Source organism: Triturus cristatus, chromosome 7, assembly GCF_964204655.1.
Source record: "Triturus cristatus chromosome 7, aTriCri1.1, whole genome shotgun sequence".
Taxonomy (NCBI): Eukaryota; Metazoa; Chordata; class Amphibia; order Caudata; family Salamandridae; genus Triturus; species Triturus cristatus.
Genome location: NC_140590.1, coordinates 565,045,565 through 565,066,826, shown reverse-complemented (window position 1 = coordinate 565,066,826; position 21,262 = coordinate 565,045,565). Strand labels below are relative to the sequence as shown.

General features: G+C 53.8%; 1 protein-coding gene across 1 annotated transcript in view; it reads right to left on the bottom strand.

Moving 5' to 3' along the window:
• Window positions 1-21,262, bottom strand: part of FADS6 (fatty acid desaturase 6) — a 178,449-nt gene that overhangs the window by 24,068 nt on the left and 133,119 nt on the right. The window contains exon 5 of the mRNA XM_085617082.1: window positions 7,910-8,089. Coding sequence (XP_085473208.1) covers window positions 7,910-8,089 — 180 coding nt within the window. The remainder of the gene's footprint in view (window positions 1-7,909; window positions 8,090-21,262) is intronic.

The window sequence follows — 21,262 nt, the reverse complement described above, 5'->3', positions numbered from 1 at the left end:
TCATGGTAAGGATTATGTAGAGGATAGATGTGTTGAGTCTCAAAATTATGCATGTACAGGTTGGCCATACTAGGTGCACAGGTACTCCCCATGGAAGTACCGGTTGTTTGCCAATACAGTTGTCCTTCAAAACTAAAAAAGTTTTCTTTTAGTGCCAGTGTCGCACATTGCATAACAAAATCATTGGGTGTTTGGTCCCCGAGTTTGGTCAGGGTTTCGGGGTCGGAAGGCCCGGATTCTTCGCCGGGAGCGGCTGGTTCGTCCAGAAGGGGGTCGTTGGCCTCTGGTGGTGTATCCTGGCTCTCGGGGATGGTGGCGGTGTTCAGGGGCATGGCCTCTCCCCCCTCGGAGGAAGGCGCCCGGAGAGTCATCGAGCGCGTGGTGGCGCATACCCACTCGGGTAGGCCCATCATCTCGAGGTGGGCCCTTCGTTCCACTTGTCCCCACGGGGAGTTCTCCAGGTCGTTGCCCAGGAGGCAGTCCACGGGCTGGGAGGTTCGGACCGCTACTTTTAACTTGCCAGTGACTCCCCCCATTCGAAGGGGACTAGGGCCATCTGGCAGAGGCTCTCGGAATTGTCTGATGAGATGACGGGGCAAAAGGCGTCAGGCAGGATCTGATCCTCGGAAATCAGGTGACAATGGACCGCCGTGACACTCGCCCCCGTGTCCCGGAGCCCCTCGATGCGGTGCCCGTTGACCGTCACCTGCTGTCGGTACTTCTTCGTGTTGGCGGGCAGGGGCTTTCCGGGGACCATCTCCCGGTCCCCTAGGGAGACCAAGGCCATGGCGGCTGGTTCCCATTCTTTGGAGTCTTCCATCTCTTCCCCCAGGGCTACAGAGGCCATTTGTCGAGCCGGCGGGGTTGTGGTGGCGGTCCGCTGGTACAGGGGACACTGAGGGTCACTGGCATAGTGTCCGGTCTGCTGGCAGCGGAAACATGTGATTCTCCCTCGGGGTCCCGGCCTCCCTGGTGGCCCGGTGCTGGCCGGAGGCGGAGCTGGAAAGGGCGGAGATTGTCCTCTGGGAGGGCTGAGCGGGGATCCCCCCCGGGAGCTCCCTTTGCCGGCCTTGGTTCCCTCCGCCCCTCTGGTGGGGGGGTCCCTGATTGTGGCGACCGTAGTCTCCCACGGGGCCCCGGGAGGTCCGGGTGTTCACCCACCGGTCAGCCTCGACGGCCAGTTTCCGAGGGTCTGTGAGTTTGCTGTCCAGGAGGTGCTGGCGCAGCTCTACGAAGCAATTAGCGGCCAAGTGTTCCCATGCGATTAGGTCGAACAGCTCCTCAAAAGTGGAGACCTTGCTGCCCTTGATCCATCCGTCCAAGGCCCGGCTGTAAAAGTTCACGTACTCCACCCAGGTGGTACCGGGTATCTTTTTGCAGTCTCTAAACCGTTGCCGGTACATTTCAGGGGTGAGCCCATATCTGGCTACCAGGGCCTCTTTCATGTGACTGTAGGAGTTCATCACGGTGGAGGGCAGGTCCAGCAGGGTATCTCTCCCCTCACTCAGGAACCGGCCCCACAGCCCAGCCCCCCAGTCTTTCTGCGGGACTCGGTGAGAGGTCATGGCGACTTCGTAGGCCTTGAACCATTGCTGAATGTCGTCGTTCTTATAGTACTCTTTCACCACATCTTTGGGGATGTGGACCTTTGGTTCCACGGTGGAGGAGATGAGTTGGGTTTCCGAGGGTCGGGCCTCCGCCCTCTTAGCCTTGAGCTCGATTTCTTTTAGGCTACGTTCGTGCTCTAGTTGGAGTTTCTTTTCTTCGTGTTCTCTCTGTCGTTTCTTTTCCTCTAGTTCTCCGTGTAGGCGTAACTGTTCTATTGCCAGTTTTTTCTCAGCCAGTTTTATCTCTCCTTCGATTTTTAGTTTTGCTAGTTCCAGTTCGTGGTTGCGACTTCTTTCTCGGTCCGCTAGTTCCTCTGGGGATAGGCCCCCCTCGGGGGCGCCGTTCCTCCCCGGGCTGCTTCGTGGTTCGTTGGGGTGCTCTCCTTCTGCTTGTGACCGGGGAGTTTCTGCCTCGACCCAGGTTTTTAATGCCCCCTGGAAGTCCTCTTTCGTGCTTAGTCCGGTGGTAGCGATTCCAAAGTCTTTGCAAAATTGTTTCAGTTCTCGGTGCGTATACGATTCTAACTGGTCCTTTTGAAATGCCGTGCTTGGGTTGGGGCTTGCGGCACCTAGGGAAGTTTCTCCTTCCATTCTTCTTGGTGGTGCGTAAGCCGTCTACTGCACGATCTCTAGGTGTTGGCTCGGATCCCGACGCCTGCCACCAAATGTTGGAAGGCGTTCCCCGGGGAGGCTGCGGAATGGGTTCCTGACCACCCCGAGGCCCACCTTTCCCAGAATTAGGCCGAGCAAGAGCAGGGAGGCCCTTCCTGGAAGGGTCTCGCACCTAGGATCGCACGCGCTGCGCTTACTCTCTCTCCGGATAGAGGGACACCACACAGTAGGTCGTTATAAGGCAATAAGCTTTTATCAGTTGTTGTCAGGGATCTTTATGATCCGGCAGGCAGGTGCAGAATTAATGCCACAAGCGGCAGCGATCTTGTGATGATGGGAAAAGGGGTAGCGGGACAGTCTTTCAATCAGTGTCTCTGCGAGGTATCCGGCGCACAGCTCTCAATCCTCGAGCTGAGGGGATGTTGCTTCTCTCGGCAATCTCTGCCGATTCTCTTGGAGGAGCGGGCCGCGAGTCACTCAGCAGGCACTGGAGAGTCGTAGTTCAGGGAGCCGCGACGGCGTCAGCAGGGCTCAGATGGTTCAGAATTCGAGGAGCCGCGACGGCGTCAGCAGGGCTCAGATGGTTCAGAGTTCGGGGAGCCGCGACGGCGTCAGCAGGGCTCAGATGGTTCAGAATTCGAGGAGCCGCGACGGCGTCAGCAGGGCTCAGATGGTTCAGAGTTCGGGGAGCCGCGATGGCGTCAGCAGGGCTCAGATGGTTCAGAGTTCGGGGAGCCGCGACAGCGTCAGCAGGGCTCAGGTGGTTTCAGAGTTCGGATAGTGTTCTTCTGTTCGGTGAGCGATCGAGCCGCGACCAGGTCAGCAGGCTCTCGTCAGTACAGGTCTTCTCTGCCTCTCGTCCCTTCAGCACCCCTTGTTATACTCCCCCTCCTCTTTGAAGTCCGGAGTCCTCGCGGAGAGGGGTCTCGTGCCTGGGGGGCGGTGTGTCGGGGTTTCCTGTCGCTCAGCCCCTTGATCTGTTCAGATGTGTCTGGGAGGGACTCCAGACACCCAGCAGGAGAGGCGCCCGCTCACCGGGGGCCTGGTGGCCGATCGAAACCTCCCTCGGGGAAGAGACCAGAGGTGTGACAGAGTCGGCGCCTCTCGGTCTGGTTTGGGGGGGGGGTTTCGTTCTCCCTCGGCCGGGCATGCGTGTTGGGGGATCTGGTCGGCCCTCGGGATGTTGGTCCACGGAGGCCGGAAGGCCGTGCCCACGAGGTTCGGCGTGTTTGTAGTGTGACTTGCTGGTCGGGAGGGCCCACGCCACGAGGCCGGTCTCACAGTTACGTATTTAGGGCACGAGATCAGCCAGGAAGGCATCAAACCCAAAGCGTCCAAAGTGGCAGCTATCAAAGATGCGCCCACGCCCTTGAACAAGGAAGACATCCGAACATTCTTGGGCATGGCGGAATTTTATAGCAAGTTTGTGCCGCACTTCGCCTCTAAGACCCACCACATGAGGTCACTGCTCAAGGACAAAATCACGTTCCAATGGACGGAGGAACAACAACAAGAGTTCGAGGAGGTGAAGCAACACATCAGCGAGGCGGTGCCCATTCAAGGCTTCGACCCCTTGGCGCTCACAGTGCTGACTACGGACGCCAGCGACCGGGGCCTAGGAGCAGTGCTCGCACAGAGAACCATCGAGGGTGCAACCAACACGATCAGCTTTGCCTCCCGTACATTGGCTCCAAACGAGAGCAAGTTCAGCGTCATTGAGAAGGAAATGCTCGCAGTGGTGTGGGCGATGGAGATGTTCCGGCAATTCCTGTGCGGAGGAAGGTTCGTACTGCGCACGGACCACAAACCGCTGGTGAAGGTCCTCACTTCCAGTGGGCACGAACATGCCACTCCAAGAATCGCCAAGATGACGCTGAGACTCCTAGACTATGTATATGACGTGGAGTACCTGCCGGGGCACAAGAACAAAGTGGCCGACTTTCTGAGTAGGGCAGCATCCAAGGAAGTTACAGAGGCCCAGGACGAAGGTGGATGGGAGGAGTATGCCGTGGCGTTCACCGGAGATCACGAGAGGGCCATAAGTGGACAGGAATGGGAGACAGAATATGGAAGGGACGAGAAAACGAGAGCGGTCAAGGCATACGTCACCAAGGGATGGCCGGACAAGAGGCTACTGGAGGAAGAACGGAAGCAATACTGGGAGGTCCGTGAAGAACTGTCCACAGGGGATCAACCCTGGTTCTTGTTACGAGGAAGCAAAGTAGTCCCCCCTCACACGCTGAGGCCACGCATTGTTGCCATCGCCCACGAAGGCCATTTGGGGATAGTAAAGACGAAGGGGAGAACGAAAGAAGACTTCTGGTGGCCAGGTATAGACATGGAGGTGGAACGACACGTGAGGGCGTGCGAGCAGTGCAGCAACGCGGATAAGACCCAAAGAGTGCTACGTCCGCCCCTAGGCCGTTTTGAGTGCCCCGAGAACCCATGGGAAGAGGTCTCCATAGACGTGCTGGGCCCCATACAAGACTCTCAAGGAGGCCAGAAATACCTCACGGTGGTCATTGACCGGTACTCCAAATGGCCGGAAGTCCATGTGCATGACAATGCAGAGGCAGAAACGATATTGGAGTTTCTCACGGACGTGTTCATCAGGGAAGGAATCCCCAAGGCGATCCTAAGCGACAATGGCCCACAATTCACATCAGCCAAATGGGAGGCATTCATGGACAGGAACGGCATTGCCGTCAGGCACACGCCGATTTATCACCCCGCGGGAAACGGAGCGGTGGAGAGATTTAACAGAGTAATAATGGGGTCGGTGCAGGCGGTGATCAGCCAAGGAGTCAACTGGGAGAAGGAGTTGAAGCGTTTGTTGTGGGCCTACCGTATAACACCCACCTCCACGGGCTACAGCCCCTTCCGTGTACTCAGAGGGAGAGAGCCCTTCACGAAGGACAACGTGGCATGGAAACGACTTCCTGTACAAAGCCATTGGTCCCCCGCAGTCGTACGCAGGAACCTGGAGAGAGCGCATGCGGCGTACACTGAATACTATGACAAAAGACACAACACTAAGGATGTCGCACTTGAGAAGGGGGAGTGGGTGAGAGTCAAATTGGCCACGCAAGGGAAGAAGGGAGACAGCAAATTCACGTCCCCGTTTCGAGTGGTAGAGCCCTACTCCAGATCAGCCCTGCTCAGCGACGGGAAGATATGGTCCCAAAACCGTATGGCGAGATGCACTCGCGCCAGTGAGAAGGAACCCGGAGAGGAGTCGGGTGACAATGGTGCGGCCAGTGCCCAGAAGGACTCAGGCGCAGCGAGGAGGAGATCTAGCGAGGGAGAAGAAAGTCCCTGGTCGGGAACGTGGCGACAAAGAAGAGAAGGTAGCACAGGACCCGTACCAGACACCCCGGAGGAGCAGGAGGCAACGGAAGGGTGTGGGTCAGGACTTGGAGGAGATGGCGAAACGTCCTGCTTGGAGGGGGTTGAGACCACCCCGATTCCAGGTGGGCGCAGTGCGAGGACACGATGTGGGAGAAGAGTAATGTTGCCCCGGAGGTTCGAGGAGTTCAGTATGGATCACAAGTAAGACTGTTCCAGTGGGAAGTTTTGTTGTTGTTGTTGGTGGGAAGGCTGGCTTTAGCCTTATTGTTTATGAAGGGGGAGATGTGGTGTAGCGGTCTAGTCTGCGACGCACACTGCGTGTGACGTCAGCGGACATCCCGTAGCAGCCATGTTCTAGCGATCGGCGATTAGCGCGCCGAATTCAACCCTAAAGGAGCTCCGCTCCGGCGCTCCTGATAACTTACTCAAATAAACGTAGTTACTCCCTCCAGCCTGTGTGTGTGTCCTGTGTGCCTACTCCAGTGAGAGTCCACGATCTTACACTATCCTACGTTAAACACCGACTGAACTTCAATCAGCCCTCAAAGAACCTGCACTACGCCTCACTCTCCCTCGCACACACCCCCCGCATTCGACATGGCCGCAGCGGTGGCCGCTCCTTCTCCTACCTTGCCCCCAAGAGCTGGAACAACCTGCCCCTCCACCTCCGAGCACCACCCTACCTAACGAACTTCAGGAAGAAACTCAAGACCTAGCTTTTCGAAGGAGACACGGCACCTCAGCGCCCAGATACTCTTACGGGTGACAGTGCTGGCTTTACAAATGGCTGATTGATGGTAATCTCTTCACACTGCATGCACACTCAGATAAAGGCCTGGTATTTGTTTTCACCAGTAAGTGCACACAGCACTTGCGATTCCCTCTTTTTCGAGTGCACCCTCAGGCACACTGTGTCCCCTCTTCAAGAAACTCACACTCACCCCCAGACCTCTTTCCCAATCACGCCTCTCATCATGGTATTTCCGCCTCACAGAGCGCGGCCTTATTCTAAGACACCTGGTACTAACGCCTCATGTCACACAGACTCCCCTTCTCGCATGCTGTTCTCTCTTCATCAGTGGTCGAAGTGGGCGGGATGTGAGGTGCAGGACGTGCCCATACTTTTTTAATTTAAGGAACATCACCCCCCTACTTTTTGTCAAAGGACAACAAACCAGGGACAGTTAATGCAGACAGATGAAATGCTTCACCTGAAATGCAAAGCAGAGAGTGTCCTGTGCTGTGAAACTGAGGGAGAGGCCGACAGCTAAACAAGCCCGCTTACCAGGATGCCTGCTTGCCTGAAAGAAATGTAAATGTGCACAACTGGTCAATATGCAAATGTAAATGGGTGCTTGGAAGCTGGTATTGACTTTCAGTGATGAAATCACTTGAAGCTTCTTGATAACGCAAATGTATTCTCTTTGAGGATATTATAAGGGAGTTACCAGATGAGCTGTGAAATGTGTGCTTTTAAAGGACAGTTATAAAAAATTGCACTATCTGCAGTCTTTGTATTACTAAAATCTATACTTTGAAAGCACCTTTTTATAGTAAACCTTTTTGCACATCTTGTAGCAGCCTATCTTTTACTGTGTGTACTGCAAGTTTAAAAAACATGACTTACATATTCATAGTGCTTCCTGTCAAAGACTAAGACCCCGTGGCACTAGACATACACAAGTCCCTTCTCTCCAGTGCACCAACCAGGATTTAATTCTGTGGCCCTCTGGGTACAGACACAGACCTGTGCAGAACTTTAACTAATAGAGGTTTCATAATGTGTGATAGTGCATTTCCCACTGATTAACTTAACTTGTATTTATTTTTCATTCAAGCTGTGCGTTATTTTTTATGGAGTTACCTGAAGGTGAGAGATCGAAAAAAGTTACAGAATATTTTGGTGTTTATTCGCGCATGTGACCCTCCCCACATGTTCGCTGACTCCACCCCATTGCACACAGCTTCACAGTTCAATGCATTTTGATCACCACTCTTCATAGAACGCTCGCTCACCTTCAGGTGCAATCCTCCTCACAGAGCGCTCTCTCAAAGCACAGTAGCCTTTGGACGTAGTTTGGTCAATGCATGATACTCACAGGGCACACTCACCTTGGGCGTGTGCTATGATTGAGAGGCAAGGTAGAGAAGGACACTCTTAATGCCTCTCCTCTTAGAGCACTCCCTCCCCTTCAGTGTCATGCAGTTCAGCAGATATCTTCAACTACAGGTTCAGGAGGACATGCTCGCAATACCACCATGGTTCCTCCTCGTGGCGCACACACTCAGCTACACTGAGCACTCATTTGCCTTCAATGGAACTCTGTTGAGCGCACACTCACCTTCAGGCACATGTTGTCCGAGAGATGGGGGAAAAGGTGATGCTCCACGTGGCAGCTGATGAGCGAGTGGCCGAAGGTCCAGTCCAGCAGGAGGTTGCGAGGAAGGTTCAACACGCCATGGCTCATCTGGAGTATGCGCTTGGGTCTCTGCTCCGGGGCAAACATTGCCAGGCCAATGTGCTGGAATACAAAGAAGACCTCGTGAATGGGTGCATGATCCTTCGGACACGCAGTGGTCTCTGGGTCTCCAAAGTGATGACTGGACAGTGGGGGAGCTCGCCACCCATTGAGGGTGGCAGCTCTGGGCCCCTGAGAGTGTCAGGCTGTTAGTACAACTTGCACGGTGCCAGGATCAGGAATTGAGATTGGGGCAAGATTAGTAAATTCATTGTAGCTGCGTTTCTCTTGTAGGCGAACCTTCTAAGTGCAGCCAGATTGTTAGTCCAATCTATTCCTTTTACTCCCTGACTCTGGTAAAGTCTAGGGGCCCGATTCACAGAACTAACTTGATACAAAATCCTAAACTTACTACCATTTTCGTATTCACAGAATGCACTTACTCATTTTGGTATTCACAGAAGACACTTACTCACTTCGGTATTCACAGAAGTTAGGAGTCCTAACTTTAGGACTCCTAAATGCCTTCTGTGAATACCGAAAGTCTTAAAATTAGGATTTTTCTCAGTTTAGGAGTCCTAAAGTTAGGACTCCTAACTTTACTACTACTAAACTGAGAAAAATCCTAATTTTAAGGCTTTCGGTATTCACAGAAGGCATTTAGGAGTCCTAAAGTTAGGAGTCCTAACTTTACTACTACTAAATTGAGAAAAATCCTATTTTTAAGACTTTCGGTATTCACAGAAGGCATTTAGGAGTCCTAAGGTTAGGAGTCCTAACTATACTACTACTAAACTGAGAAAAATCCTAATTTTAGGGCTTTCGGTATTCACAGAAGGCATTTAGGAGTCCTAAAGTTAGGAGTCCTAACTTTACTACTACTAAATTGAGAAAAATCCTTATTTTAAGACTTTCGGTATTCACAGAAGGCATTTAGGAGTCCTAAAGTTAGGAGTCCTAACTGTACTACTACTAAACTGAGAAAAATCCTAATTTTAAGACTTTCGGTATTCACAGAAGGCATTTAGGAGTCCTAAAGTTAGGACTCCTAATTTCTGTGAATACCGAAATGAGTAAGTGCCTTCTGTGAATACCAAAATGAGTAAGTGCCTTCTGTGAATACCAAAATGGTAGTAAGTTTAGGATTTTGTCTTAAGTTAGTTCTGTGAATCGGGCCCTATCGCTTTAGGCTTCTATTTTCCGATCTATGCTTTGTAAACTGAACCAAGTCAGTCTTTTCCCTCTTACACTGATTATACCAAATAAGAGGGTGGTAATCACAATACACAACCATGAATTAAGTTTTCCAAAATGGAAACTCACCAGAGAACAAGTAAATGCAACAAGCATTGGAGTGGACGTCCTGCATGTCTCTTTCCAAGGAGTCTGACGCTCGTTTAGGAGGGGCGGACATTGTAAAGTTACACATAAACTAATATCATTCTGCCACCAAGCAGGGGAAAAGGTGGCTTACTGTCCTGCCATTACCTCTTATGGCAAACACCAAAGCTATTTTTGGTAGTTCGCAGGAGCAGTGGAGAAGTGCGTTAATCTAAATAAGCACTTAACATAAATAATGAGCTATACATGAAGCAGAGCCAGAGAAGAGGGTCTCTCAAATGGAGAGCATATCTACCCAGCAAAGAGGGGATTTAAACACAGTATACAAGTGAAACTTTCAATAGAACATCCTTCACTAGTTCCAAAATACAACTCATCAGCAGGTCTACATAGCTAGTGCTATTGCAACAGCACTTCAGAATTACATAGATGCTACTTGTGTACTTTTGCACCAACATTTCCACAAACTGACCAAATGTTGGTGCAAATTCCACTGAACGTCTATGTAAATATTAGCAAGTTTATCCAATTAGACCTTAATCAAGATTCCACATATTGGAGGTGGTTGGTCAAGGTGGAATTATTAACAACATCAAATGCCTCTAAAAGATCTACGAGGATGACCCCGGCCTTTGCTCATTCGTCCAGTGGCAAAGTTCATCAAGGGAAGCTACCACTACTGACTCGCTCCCATGTTTGGGGGATATGTCTTAACCACTAGAGTTATTTTGAAATCTGCTGGATACCCGTGGACCACTGCAGCATGAGCATTAAACTCCAAAGCTGGTTGTAATGTAGTCTGCTTGTGACCAAATTGGTAAACTGGAACAGCTTTACTATTACAATTTACCTTGTTGCTGATTTCCTTGAGGGCCGAGTATGTAAATAATGTTGAACAGGCTAATTATCATTCACTCCGCACTATGTTGCTGCCCTTCATGCTTCCCCTCTTCTCCCTTTACCCCAAATGTATAGGTTCCCACACTAAATTGTTTTAATTTCCAGCACTGCGTAGGGCCCACGCGTACTAATTGTTAAGACTCAACAGAGTACACAGCAGTGGTGGCCTGCCTTCATGGGAGTGTGGGTCATCCCTCCTTGGATCGGTTGTCCATCAAGCCTATGGCATTTCAAGGATTGTTACACTGTGACATTTGTCTTCCCACTAGCCTTTAGTGATGGAGATCAAGTAACCTTTGTGTTACGCTGCAGATGTGTGGGACATGTTCACTGATTTATTTACTTTGCTGACAAGACATTTTGGTCCTTATTTATGGGCTTTCGCCGTAGGGCAGCGCCGCGGGCCTCCCTGCTGCGCTGCCCTACGGCAAACGGAAAGGGCAGGAATGCGCTGTATCTACATGATATGGCGCATTCCTGCCCTTTTCCCCTGCACCGGCGCACAATGGGCTGCCGTGCGCCAACACAGGCACCTTTGCACTGTGGTACAAGGGTGCCTGCGCTGCGGGCATGATTGATTTTATATAGGAAGGGACCGGACCCTTCCTGCACAAAATCAATCCATTCAGGGGCTTTCTTTTTTGTATGTGTGCTGCAGAATGCAAATTTTTGGTAATTCTGAAGTGTGGTGCAAACAAATATTTGAATATGATCAAAACAAAGCAATACACTATGTGATGACATTTCCACGCATTATTGCTTGTGCGCTTTATACTTTTACCAGTCGAACTACATGTCTGTGCAAATGTAAAGGGCATTTCAATTCAAGATGTGCTATCTGTAAAGGCACTGCAAGACCCCACCATGTATACTCCACTTTACTTCAAACCACCCCGCTCTGCACCATTCCACGCCACTGCACTCTACTCTGCACCACTCCACACTACGCCACTCCACACTGAGTAACTGCACTATACTCTGCACCACTCCACGCTACTCAACACTGCATCACTGCACTCTACACTGCACTGCTCCAGTCGACGCCAATGCACTCTACCCCACACTACTCTACTATGCACCACTACACTCTTCGCAATGCACTCAACGACAATCCACCCACTCTAATCTACTCTGCACCGCCGCACACTACAACACTGCACTCTATGACACTCTATGCCACTGCACTTTGCACTACTTCACACTACTCTGAAACAATCTACTCTATACCACTGTACTCTACATCACTCTATTCCACAGTGCACCTTTCCACTCTATGCCACTCCACTCTACACCACTGCAATCTACCCTGCACCACTCCACTCCACTCTACCCAACTGCACTCTATAACACTCTATTCATTCCGCTGCACTCTATGCCACTGCACCCTACACCACTTTACACAGAACCAAACCGCTCTACGCCAATCAACTCTGCACCACTGCACTGTACGCCACTATACTCTACTCTGCAACACTACTCTACGCCACTGCCCTATACACTATTGCCCTCTATGTCACTTTACTCTGCACCACTCTATGCCACTGCATTCTACACTAATGCGCTCTTGCCACTCTAATCTACACCACTGCACTCTACAACATTCAACTCTGCATCACTGCACTCTCTGCCACTGAACTCTACACCACTCTACTCTGGGGCACTCCATTCTGTGCCACTGCACTCTATACCACTGCACTCTACTCTTCACCAATCTACCCTATGCCAGGCTACTTTCAGTCTACACAAATGTACTCTACCCCAATCAACTCTACACCACTCTAATATACTGTGAGCCACTACACTCTATGACATTGTACTCTACGCCACTTCCCTCTATACCTCTCTACTCTACTCTGCACCACTCTACTCTATGCCAGTGCACTCTACCCCACTCTACTAGGCACCACTGTACTCTGCACCACTCTAATCTATGTCTGTGCACTATACAACAATGCACTCTTCGACACTACACTCTATGCCACTGCACTCCACGACACCGCACTCTGACATTCTACTCTGAACGACTGCACTCTCTGACACTGAACTCAATCCCACTCTACTTTGCACCACTGCACTCTATGCCACTGCACTTTATGCCACTGCACTGTACTCTGCACCACTGCACTCTACGCTACTCTACTGCACTCTACGCCAATTCACTCTACGCCACTCTACTCTGCATCACTCCACTCTACACCACTCTGATCTATTATGTACCACTGCAATCCTTGCCACTACACTGTACCCTACTCTACTCTACTCTACTCAACTATACTCCACTTTACGGCCTTTCACTCTATGACACTCTACTCTCTCCATGACAGTCCACAACAGCCTACACCACTCCACTCTATGCCAGCAGCGGCTGTTACTGGGCAGTAGTGGTGGGGGTGAGGGGGGTTAAAAAGAAAAAAGGGGGGCAAAGGCAAAGAAAAAAACCCACTTACCTTGCCGGCAGCTGCTATCCACCGTTCTTGTCCTCTTCAGGTCGACAAGCCATGAACAACCCAGGCTCCTGACTCCCCTGACCAATCACGACGGCGCAGTTCAGCTTTGTGATTGTTCTGAGCACCGTGGTTTGGTGCTCAGCCAGGGAATGGGAGGCTGGGTATGTTCTCCATCGGGCTGTACAACACAGCCGGGTGGAGAACATGCCAAGTGCACATGAGAGGTTTGGCCGGCCCGAGACAGACGGCCAAACCCCTCATGGGCCCTTAGGATAGTGCCACCACTCCTTCCCCATCTCTGCGGGAAGAGCAACCCCCACTCCCCCACCCCCGCCCGCACAGGCTTGGCATAGCCAATAATGAAATATAAAATGATAATAACATTGTCATTCTCATCTTATTTTTCTTGTGGAGCGACGCTCCTCCGCCTTATTGAAGGAGCTGCCGCAGCTCGATGCCATCCCACGCCACTCAACTCTCCTCTACACTGCTCCAGGCCACTCTGTGCCACACAACGACTCTCTACGCCACTCCATAACACTCCTCTCTAATCCACTTTATGACACTCCACTCTCCTTTACCCCACTCGTTTTTAGCCAAGCTGAACAGCAGCCACGCAGGTGTACAACATGGCTAAAGCATATTGATAAAGGCAATTCCTCTTGCATAGTAGAGAGCTATTGGCTTTGCCAATGCTTGCTTAACGCTTTGTTTTTACCCTTTTTTTCTGCAGTTTTTATATAGCGCAAACATGATTCAAAGTTATTAGAGTACTTTAGGTGAGCAAGGTTACATTACACCAGGCCGCATACGTTTTTTTGTAGCCACTGGGTAGATGAAGTGATTTGCCCAGAATGTTGACCCAACAAGGAGACTCCACCCTTGCTCCAAAATTCCAAAATCTGCAGCTCAAGTGGTAATTCCACATCCTGGGTACAGCGAGGGTGGCAGGTAGAAACCCCTTGAAAGCTCGGCTCGTTATGGGCACGAAGTTCCAACAGGACCATGAGCTGAACCAGAGCCAGGCTTCAGGCTCAAGCCTGGTTTAAACTTTCAGTGGCTTTCCCACCTCTAGATAAGCGCTAGGACAGGGGACGTTGGACAGAGCTGTGCAAAATACCAACAGAAAGACAGACTTAGGAATGGAAAATAAGAGAAAGAGTGATGGAGCAGAGGTTATGGTCCTTGACACGACTTGGGGGAATATTATAGGCATTTATTTAATATTCTGGCATAAAAGAGGGGCATTGTAAACTTGAGTCACTGGACTCCCAGAACGGGGGCCCTTTCATGCACTGCCTCCACTTCTCGCCCAGCGTCGGCTTTAAGACAGGGGTGTAACGCAAGCTGCTGCAGCCCCCAACATTTAGGGGCCCTCAAATCCTTAAGGGGGGGGGCTTCTGTCCCAAGGCTAATGAATATCTGTGAAGTATGGGAGACTTAGGAGCCCCTCTTTACTTTCTGCATATGGGCCCATTAGCTTGAAGATACAGCGCTGACGCCAAGCCCAGGGGGAGGGCAGGTTGGTGGCCGCGGGGGAGCAGTTTGAAACATCAATGGGTTACAGTCATCTGTTGCAGAGTTCCTTATGTTCCCAGTAGTTCTCAGCCAATAATAAAAATGTCGAGATAACTGATTAATGTACCTGCTTGAGAAAGATTTGAGTTTTGTTTAATGGCAGTTTTGACTCATCCTAAAGTAGCGTAGAGGGTTAATGTGCCTCCTGCAAAACACTAAGTGTAACATGCAGATCACAGAGCTGTTTTTATTTAAATAGCTCAGTGAATTACCGGTTTTGTCTCACATCCTTTTGTTACTTGCAACAGATATGTTACAATCCTAATAACATCAAACCACTGCATGCAAACTACAAGGCATACATTTAGAACGTTGACGTTTTTTCCATAATCATTCCTCAGTCTAAGGTTCAGTAACAGCCGGTGTCCTTACACAGGAACGACTGACAACCAAACAAATAAAAAAATACGAACTTACCTGCCCCTCTGATGCTCCTCTCTGGCTCCGTGCACTGCAGGCACAGACTCCCATAATCCCCTGTGGGGTTAATCCTAATCCTCATGCTGATAGCAGCGGCAGAATTGTAGAGCACTCTGAATTTGCGCTCCCCGGTAGACTGGGAGCCTGTGCCTGCTGTCTGCAACCCGGCAACGCAGGTGGGGTTGGAGACAATGTGAGACCGGCCTCGTGGCGTGGGCCCTCCTGACCAGCAAGTAACTCTACAACCACGCCGAACCTCGTGGACACGGCCTTCCGGCTTCCGTGGGCCAACATCCCGAGGGCCGACCAGATCACCAACACGCATGCCCGGCCGAGGGAGAACGAAACCCCCCCCCCCCCAAACCAGACCGAGAGGCGCCGACCCTGTCACACCTCTGGTCTCTCCCCCGAGGGAGGTTTCGATCGACCACCAGGCCCCCGGTGAGCAGGCGCCTCGCCTGCTGGGTGTCTGGAGTCCCTCCCAGACCCACCTGAACAGATCAAAGGGCCGAGCGACAGGAAACCCCGACACACTGCCCCCCCAGGCACCAGACCCTCTCCGCGAGGACTCCGGACTTCAAAGAGGAGGGGGAGTATAACAAGGGGTGCGGAGAGGACGGGAGCAGAGAAGACCTGGACTGACGAGAGCCTGCTGACCTGGTCGCGGCTCGATCGCTCACCGAACAGAAGAACGCTACCCGAACTCTGAACCATCTGAGCCCTGCGGACGCTGTCGCGGCTCCCCGAACTCTGACCCATCTGAGCCCTGCTGACGCTGTCGCGGCTCCCCGAACTCTGAACCATCTGAGCCCTGCTGATGCCGTCGCGGCTCCCCGAAGTCTGAACCATCTGAGCCCTGCTGACGCCGTCGCGGCTCCCTGAACTACGACCCTCCGGTGCCTGCTGAGTGACTCGCGGCCCGCTCCTCCAAGAGAATCGGCAGAGATTGCCGAGAGAAGCAACATCCCCTCAGCTCGAGGATTGAGAGCTGTGCGCCGGATAACTCGCAGAGACTCAAAGACTGTCCCGCTACCCTTTCCCTCCTCACGAGATCGCTGCCGCTTGTGGCATTAATTCTGCACCTGCCTGCCGGATCATAAAGATCCCTGGCAACTACCGATAAAAGCATTGTCTTATAACGAATTACTGTGTGGTGTCCCTCTATCCGAAGAGAGAGTAAGCGCAGCGTGTGCGATCCTAGGTACAAGACCCTTCCAGGAAAGGCCTCCCTGCTCTTGCTCGGCCTAACGCTGGGTAAGGTGGGCCTCCGGGTGGTCGGGAACGCATTCCGCAGCCTCCCCGGGGAACGCCTTCCAACATTTGGTGGCAGCGGTGGGATCCGAGCCAACACCTAGAGATCGTGCAGTAGACGGCTTACGCACTACCAAGAAGAAATGGAAGGAGGAACTTCCCTGGGTGCCGCAGGCACCAACCCGAGCACGGCATTTCAAAAGGACCAGTTAGAATCTTATACGCACCGAGAACTGAAACAATTTTGCAAAGACTTTGGAATCGCTACCACCGGACTAAGCACGAAAGAGGACTTCCAGGGGGCATTAAAAACCTGGATCGAGGCGGGAACTCCCCGGATACAAACAGAAGGAGAACCTCCCAACGAACCACGAAGCATCCCGGGGAGGAACGGCGCCCCCGAGGGGGGCCTATCCCCAGAGGAACTAGCGGACCGAGAAAGAGGTCGCAACCACGAACTAGAACTAGCAAAATTAAAAATCGAAGGAGAGATAAAACTGGCTGAAAAAAAACTGGCGGTGGAACAGTTACGCCTACAAGGAGAACTAGAGGAAAAGAAACAACAGAGAGAACACGAAGAAAGAAAACTCCAACTAGAGCACGAACGTAGCCTAAAAGAAATCGAGCTCAAGGCTAAGAAGGCGGAGGCCCGACCCTCGGAAACCCAACCCATCTCCTCCACCATGGAACCAAAGGTCCACATCCCCAAGGATGTGGTGAAAGAATACTATAAGAACGACGACATTCAGCAATGGTTCAAGGCCTACGAAGTCGCCATGACCTCCCACCGAGTCCCGCAGAAAGACTGGGGGGCTGGGCTGTGGGGCCGCTTCCTGAGCGAGGGGAGAGATACCCTGCTGGACCTGCCCTCCACGGTGATGAACTCCTACAGTCACATGAAAGAGGCCCTGGTAGCCAGATATGGGCTCACCCCGGAAATGTACCGGCAACGGTTTAGAGACTGCAAAAAGATACCCGGTACCACCTGGGTGGAGTACGTGAACTTTTACAGCCGGGCCTTGGACGGATGGATCAAGGGCAGCAAGGTCTCCACCTTTGAGGAGCTGTTCGACCTAATCGCATGGGAACACTTGTCCGCTAATTGCTTCGTAGAGCTGCGCCAGCACCTCCTGGACAGCAAACTCACAGACCCTCTAAAACTGGCCGTCGAGGCTGACCGGTGGGTGAACACCCGGGCCTCACGGGGCCCCGTGGGAGACTATGGTCGCCACAGTCAGGGACCCCCCCGCCAGAGGGGCGGAGGAAATCAAGGCCGGCAAAGGGAGCTCCCGGGGGGATCCCCGCTCAGCCCTCCCAGAGGACAATCTCCGCCTTTTCCAGCTCCACCTCCGGCCAGCACCGGGCCACCAGGGAGGCTCACCTGTTTCCGCTGCCAACAGACCGGACACTATGCCAGCGACCCTCAATGTCCCCTGTACCAGCGGACCGCCACAACAACCCCGCCGGCTCGACAGATGGCCTCCGTAGCCCTGGGGGAAGAGATGGAAGACTCCGAAGAATGGGAACCAGCCGCCATGGCCTTGGTCTCCCTAGGGGACCGGGAGATGGTCCCCGGAACGTCCCTGCCCGCCAACACGAAGAAGTACCGACAGCAGGTAACGGTCAACGGTCACCGCATCGAGGGCCTCCGGGACACGGGGGCGAGTGTCACGGCGGTTCATTGTCACCTGATCTCCGAAGATCAGATCCTGCATGGCGCCTTTTGCCCCGTCATATCATCAGACAATTCCGAGAACCTCTGCCGGATGGCCCTAGTCCCCTTCGAATGGGGGGGAGTCACCGGCAAGTTAAAGGTGGCGGTCCGAACCTCCCAGCCCGTAGACTGCCTCCTGGGCAACGACCTTGAGAACTCCCCGTGGGGACAAGTGGAACGAAGAGCCCACCTCGAGATGATGGGCCTACCCGAGTGGGTATGCGCCACCACGCGCTCGATGACTCTCAGGGCGCCTTCCTCCGAGGGGGGAGAGGCCATGCCGCTAAGCACCGCCACCATCCCCGAGATCCAGGATACACCACCAGAGGCCAACGACCCCCTTCTGGACGAACCGACCGCTCCCGACGAAGGGTCCGTACCTTCCGACCCCGAAACCCTGACCAAACTCGGGGACTTGCCAGAACTGGCCCAGTGGCCCTGCGAAGGGGGCCCCTCCCGTGAAGAGTTCTGCCAAGAACAATCCACCTGCCCGTCCCTCATTGGACCCCGACAACAGGCCGAGGCCCAAGCAGCAGGCGACCGGACTGGCACCCACTGGGTGTACTGGGAGAACGGCCTCCTGTACAGCGAACAGAAGTCGGCCGAGTTGGGATTGGCCCGAGTACTAGTGGTACCCCTACGCTTCCGAAGTCTTCTCCTGGGCCTGGCCCATGATGTACCCCTGGAGGACACTTAGGCCAAGATAAGACCTACCAACGACTCGTCACCCACTTCTATTGGCCCAAGATGCGAGCAAATGTGGAGGCCCACTGCAAGTCCTGCCCCACGTGCCAGGCCAGCGGAAAGAGTGGGGGCAAGCGCAAGGCTCCACTACAACCCTTCCCCGTCGTCAGTACCCCTTTTGAGCGGGTAGGAATCGACATTGTGGGACCGCTGGACCCCAAGACCGCCCAGGGCCACCGGTTCATCCTCGTCCTGGTGGATCATGCCACCCGTTACCCCGAAGCCATCCCTCTCCGCACCGTGACGGCCCCTGTGGTAGGCCGGGCCTTGATGGGGATCTTCTCCCGCATGGGGTTCCCCCGCGAAGTCGTGAGTGACCGGGGTACGAACTTTATCTCCCGATATATGAAGTCCCTCTGGCAGCAGTGCGGAGTATCGTACAAATTCACCACCCCGTACCACCCCCAAGGAAACGGCCTAGTCGAGCGCTTTAACAAAACACTGAAAGGGATGATCATGGGCCTCGAGGAACCCCTACGCCGGAGGTGGGACGTCCTCCTCCCATGCCTCCTGTTCGCCTACCGGGAGGTTCCCCAAAAATCCCTGGGATTCAGCCCATTCGAACTACTATATGGACACCCTGTCCGGGGACCCCTGAGCCTGGTCAAGGAGGGGTGGGAAACAACCCCCCGGGGGACCCCTCCGGATGTGTTCCGATACATCTTGGCGCTCCGCAACCAGACCCGGAAATTCAGAGAACTCGCAGAAGCGAACCTCGAGGCTAGTAAGGAAGAAATGAAGCGCTGGTATGACCAGAATGCTACGCTGGTCGAGTTTCAGCCGGGCCAACAAGTCTGGGTCATGGCCCCAGTGAGACCCTGCGCCCTCCAAGATAAATGGACTGGACCCTTCAAGGTGGTCGAGCGGAAGAGCCAGGTCACCTATCTCGTCGATGTGCAGTCCCCGCGGAACCCCCTCCGGGTTCTCCACGTGAACCGCCTCAAACCTCACTTTGTACGGACCGAATTGAGTTTACTCCTGGCCACCGACGATGGGGCCGAAGAAGACACCGAGCCCCTTCCAGACCCCCTGGGGGCGAAAGAGACCGATGGGTCCGTAGAGGGAGTGAGACTGTCAACCGCCCTCACAGCCCAACAGTCCGACGACTGCCGCCAGCTACTAGGGCAGTTCGCGGACCTCTTCTCCCTGACCCCTGGGGTCACCAATTGGTGTGTCCACGACGTAGACACCGGCGACAGCCCGCCAGTGAGACATCGGGCCTACCGGGTCCCTGATCGGGTCCGAACCTGCATCCAGACCAAAGTGGCGAAGATGCTAGACCTCGGGGTGATTGAACCCTCCGACAGCCCCTGGGCCAGCCCGGTAGTCCTGGTTCCGAAAGCGACTACCCCGGGTATTGCCCCCGAGCTGAGGTTTTGCGTGGACTACCGAGGACTCAATGCGGTCACCCGAGCGGACGCTCACCCTATCCCCCGTGCCGACGAGCTCATTGACCGCCTTGGGGCCGCTCGCTACCTCAGCACCTTCGACCTGACTAGTGGATACTGGCAGATTGCCCTCACCGAGGGAGCCAAGGAGCGCTCCGCCTTCTCCACCCCGGATGGGCACTACCGCTTTAGGGTGATGCCGTTTGGAATGAAGAATGCCCCGGCCACCTTCCAGCGGCTGGTGAACAGGGTCCTGTCCGGACTAGAGGGGTTCAGCGCAGCATACCTCGACGACATAGCAGTCTTCAGCTCCCAATGGACCGAGCACCTCCAGCACCTCCGTCAAGTCCTGCTGGCTCTGCGCCGGGCCGGCCTCACCATCAAAGCCAGTAAATGTCAAATTGGGCACGGCTCCGTAACCTATCTGGGGCACCAGGTGGGAAGTGGGCAGGTCGCCCCCCTCCAGCCAAAGATCGACGCCATCCTGTCCTGGGAACCCCCCTCAACCCAAACGGAAGTTCGGGCCTTCCTGGGCCTCACCGGCTACTACCAAAGGTTTATCAAAAACCATGGCAGCATCGCAGGCCCCCTCACAGAACTAACCTCCAAAAAACACCCCAAGAAAGTACACTGGACTCCCTCCTGCCAGAAGACGTTCGACACCCTCAAGGCCGCCATGTGCGCAGCTCCCGTGCTCAAAGCCCCCGACTACGCCCAGGAGTTTGTGGTCCAGATGGACGCCTCGGAACACGGCATCGGGGCAGTCCTCTCCCAGTTCGACGACAAAGGCATAGATCGGCCCATAGCCTTCATCAGCCGAAGGTTGCTGCCCCGGGAACAGCGGTGGAGCACCATTGAGAGAGAGACCTTCGCAGTAGTCTGGGCCCTCAAAAAGCTACGACCCTACCTGTTCGGAACCCACTTCCGAGTACAAACGGATCACCGCCCCCTGCGGTGGCTGATGCAGATGCGAGGGGAAAACCCCAAGTTGCTACGCTGGTCCATCTCCCTCCAAGGGATGGATTTCATGGTGGAACATCGCCCCGGGACGGACCACGCCAACGCGGACGGCCTGTCCCGATTCTTCCGCTTCAGCGAGGAGAACCCCCAAGTGGATGGGTAGTTCTCCCCGCCTTTCAGCTGGGGGGGGCACGTGTGAGACCGGCCTCGTGGCGTGGGCCCTCCCGACCAGCAAGTAACTCTACAACCACGCCGAACCTCGTGGACACGGCCTTCCGGCTTCCATGGGCCAACATCCCGAGGGCCGACCAGATCACCAACACGCATGCCCGGCCGAGGGAGAACGAAACCCCCCCCCCAAACCAGACCGAGAGGCGCCGACCCTGTCACACCTCTGGTCTCTCCCCTGAGGGAGGTTTCGATCGACCACCAGGCCCCCGGTGAGCGGGCGCCTCGCCTGCTGGGTGTCTGGAGTCCCTCCCAGACCCACCTG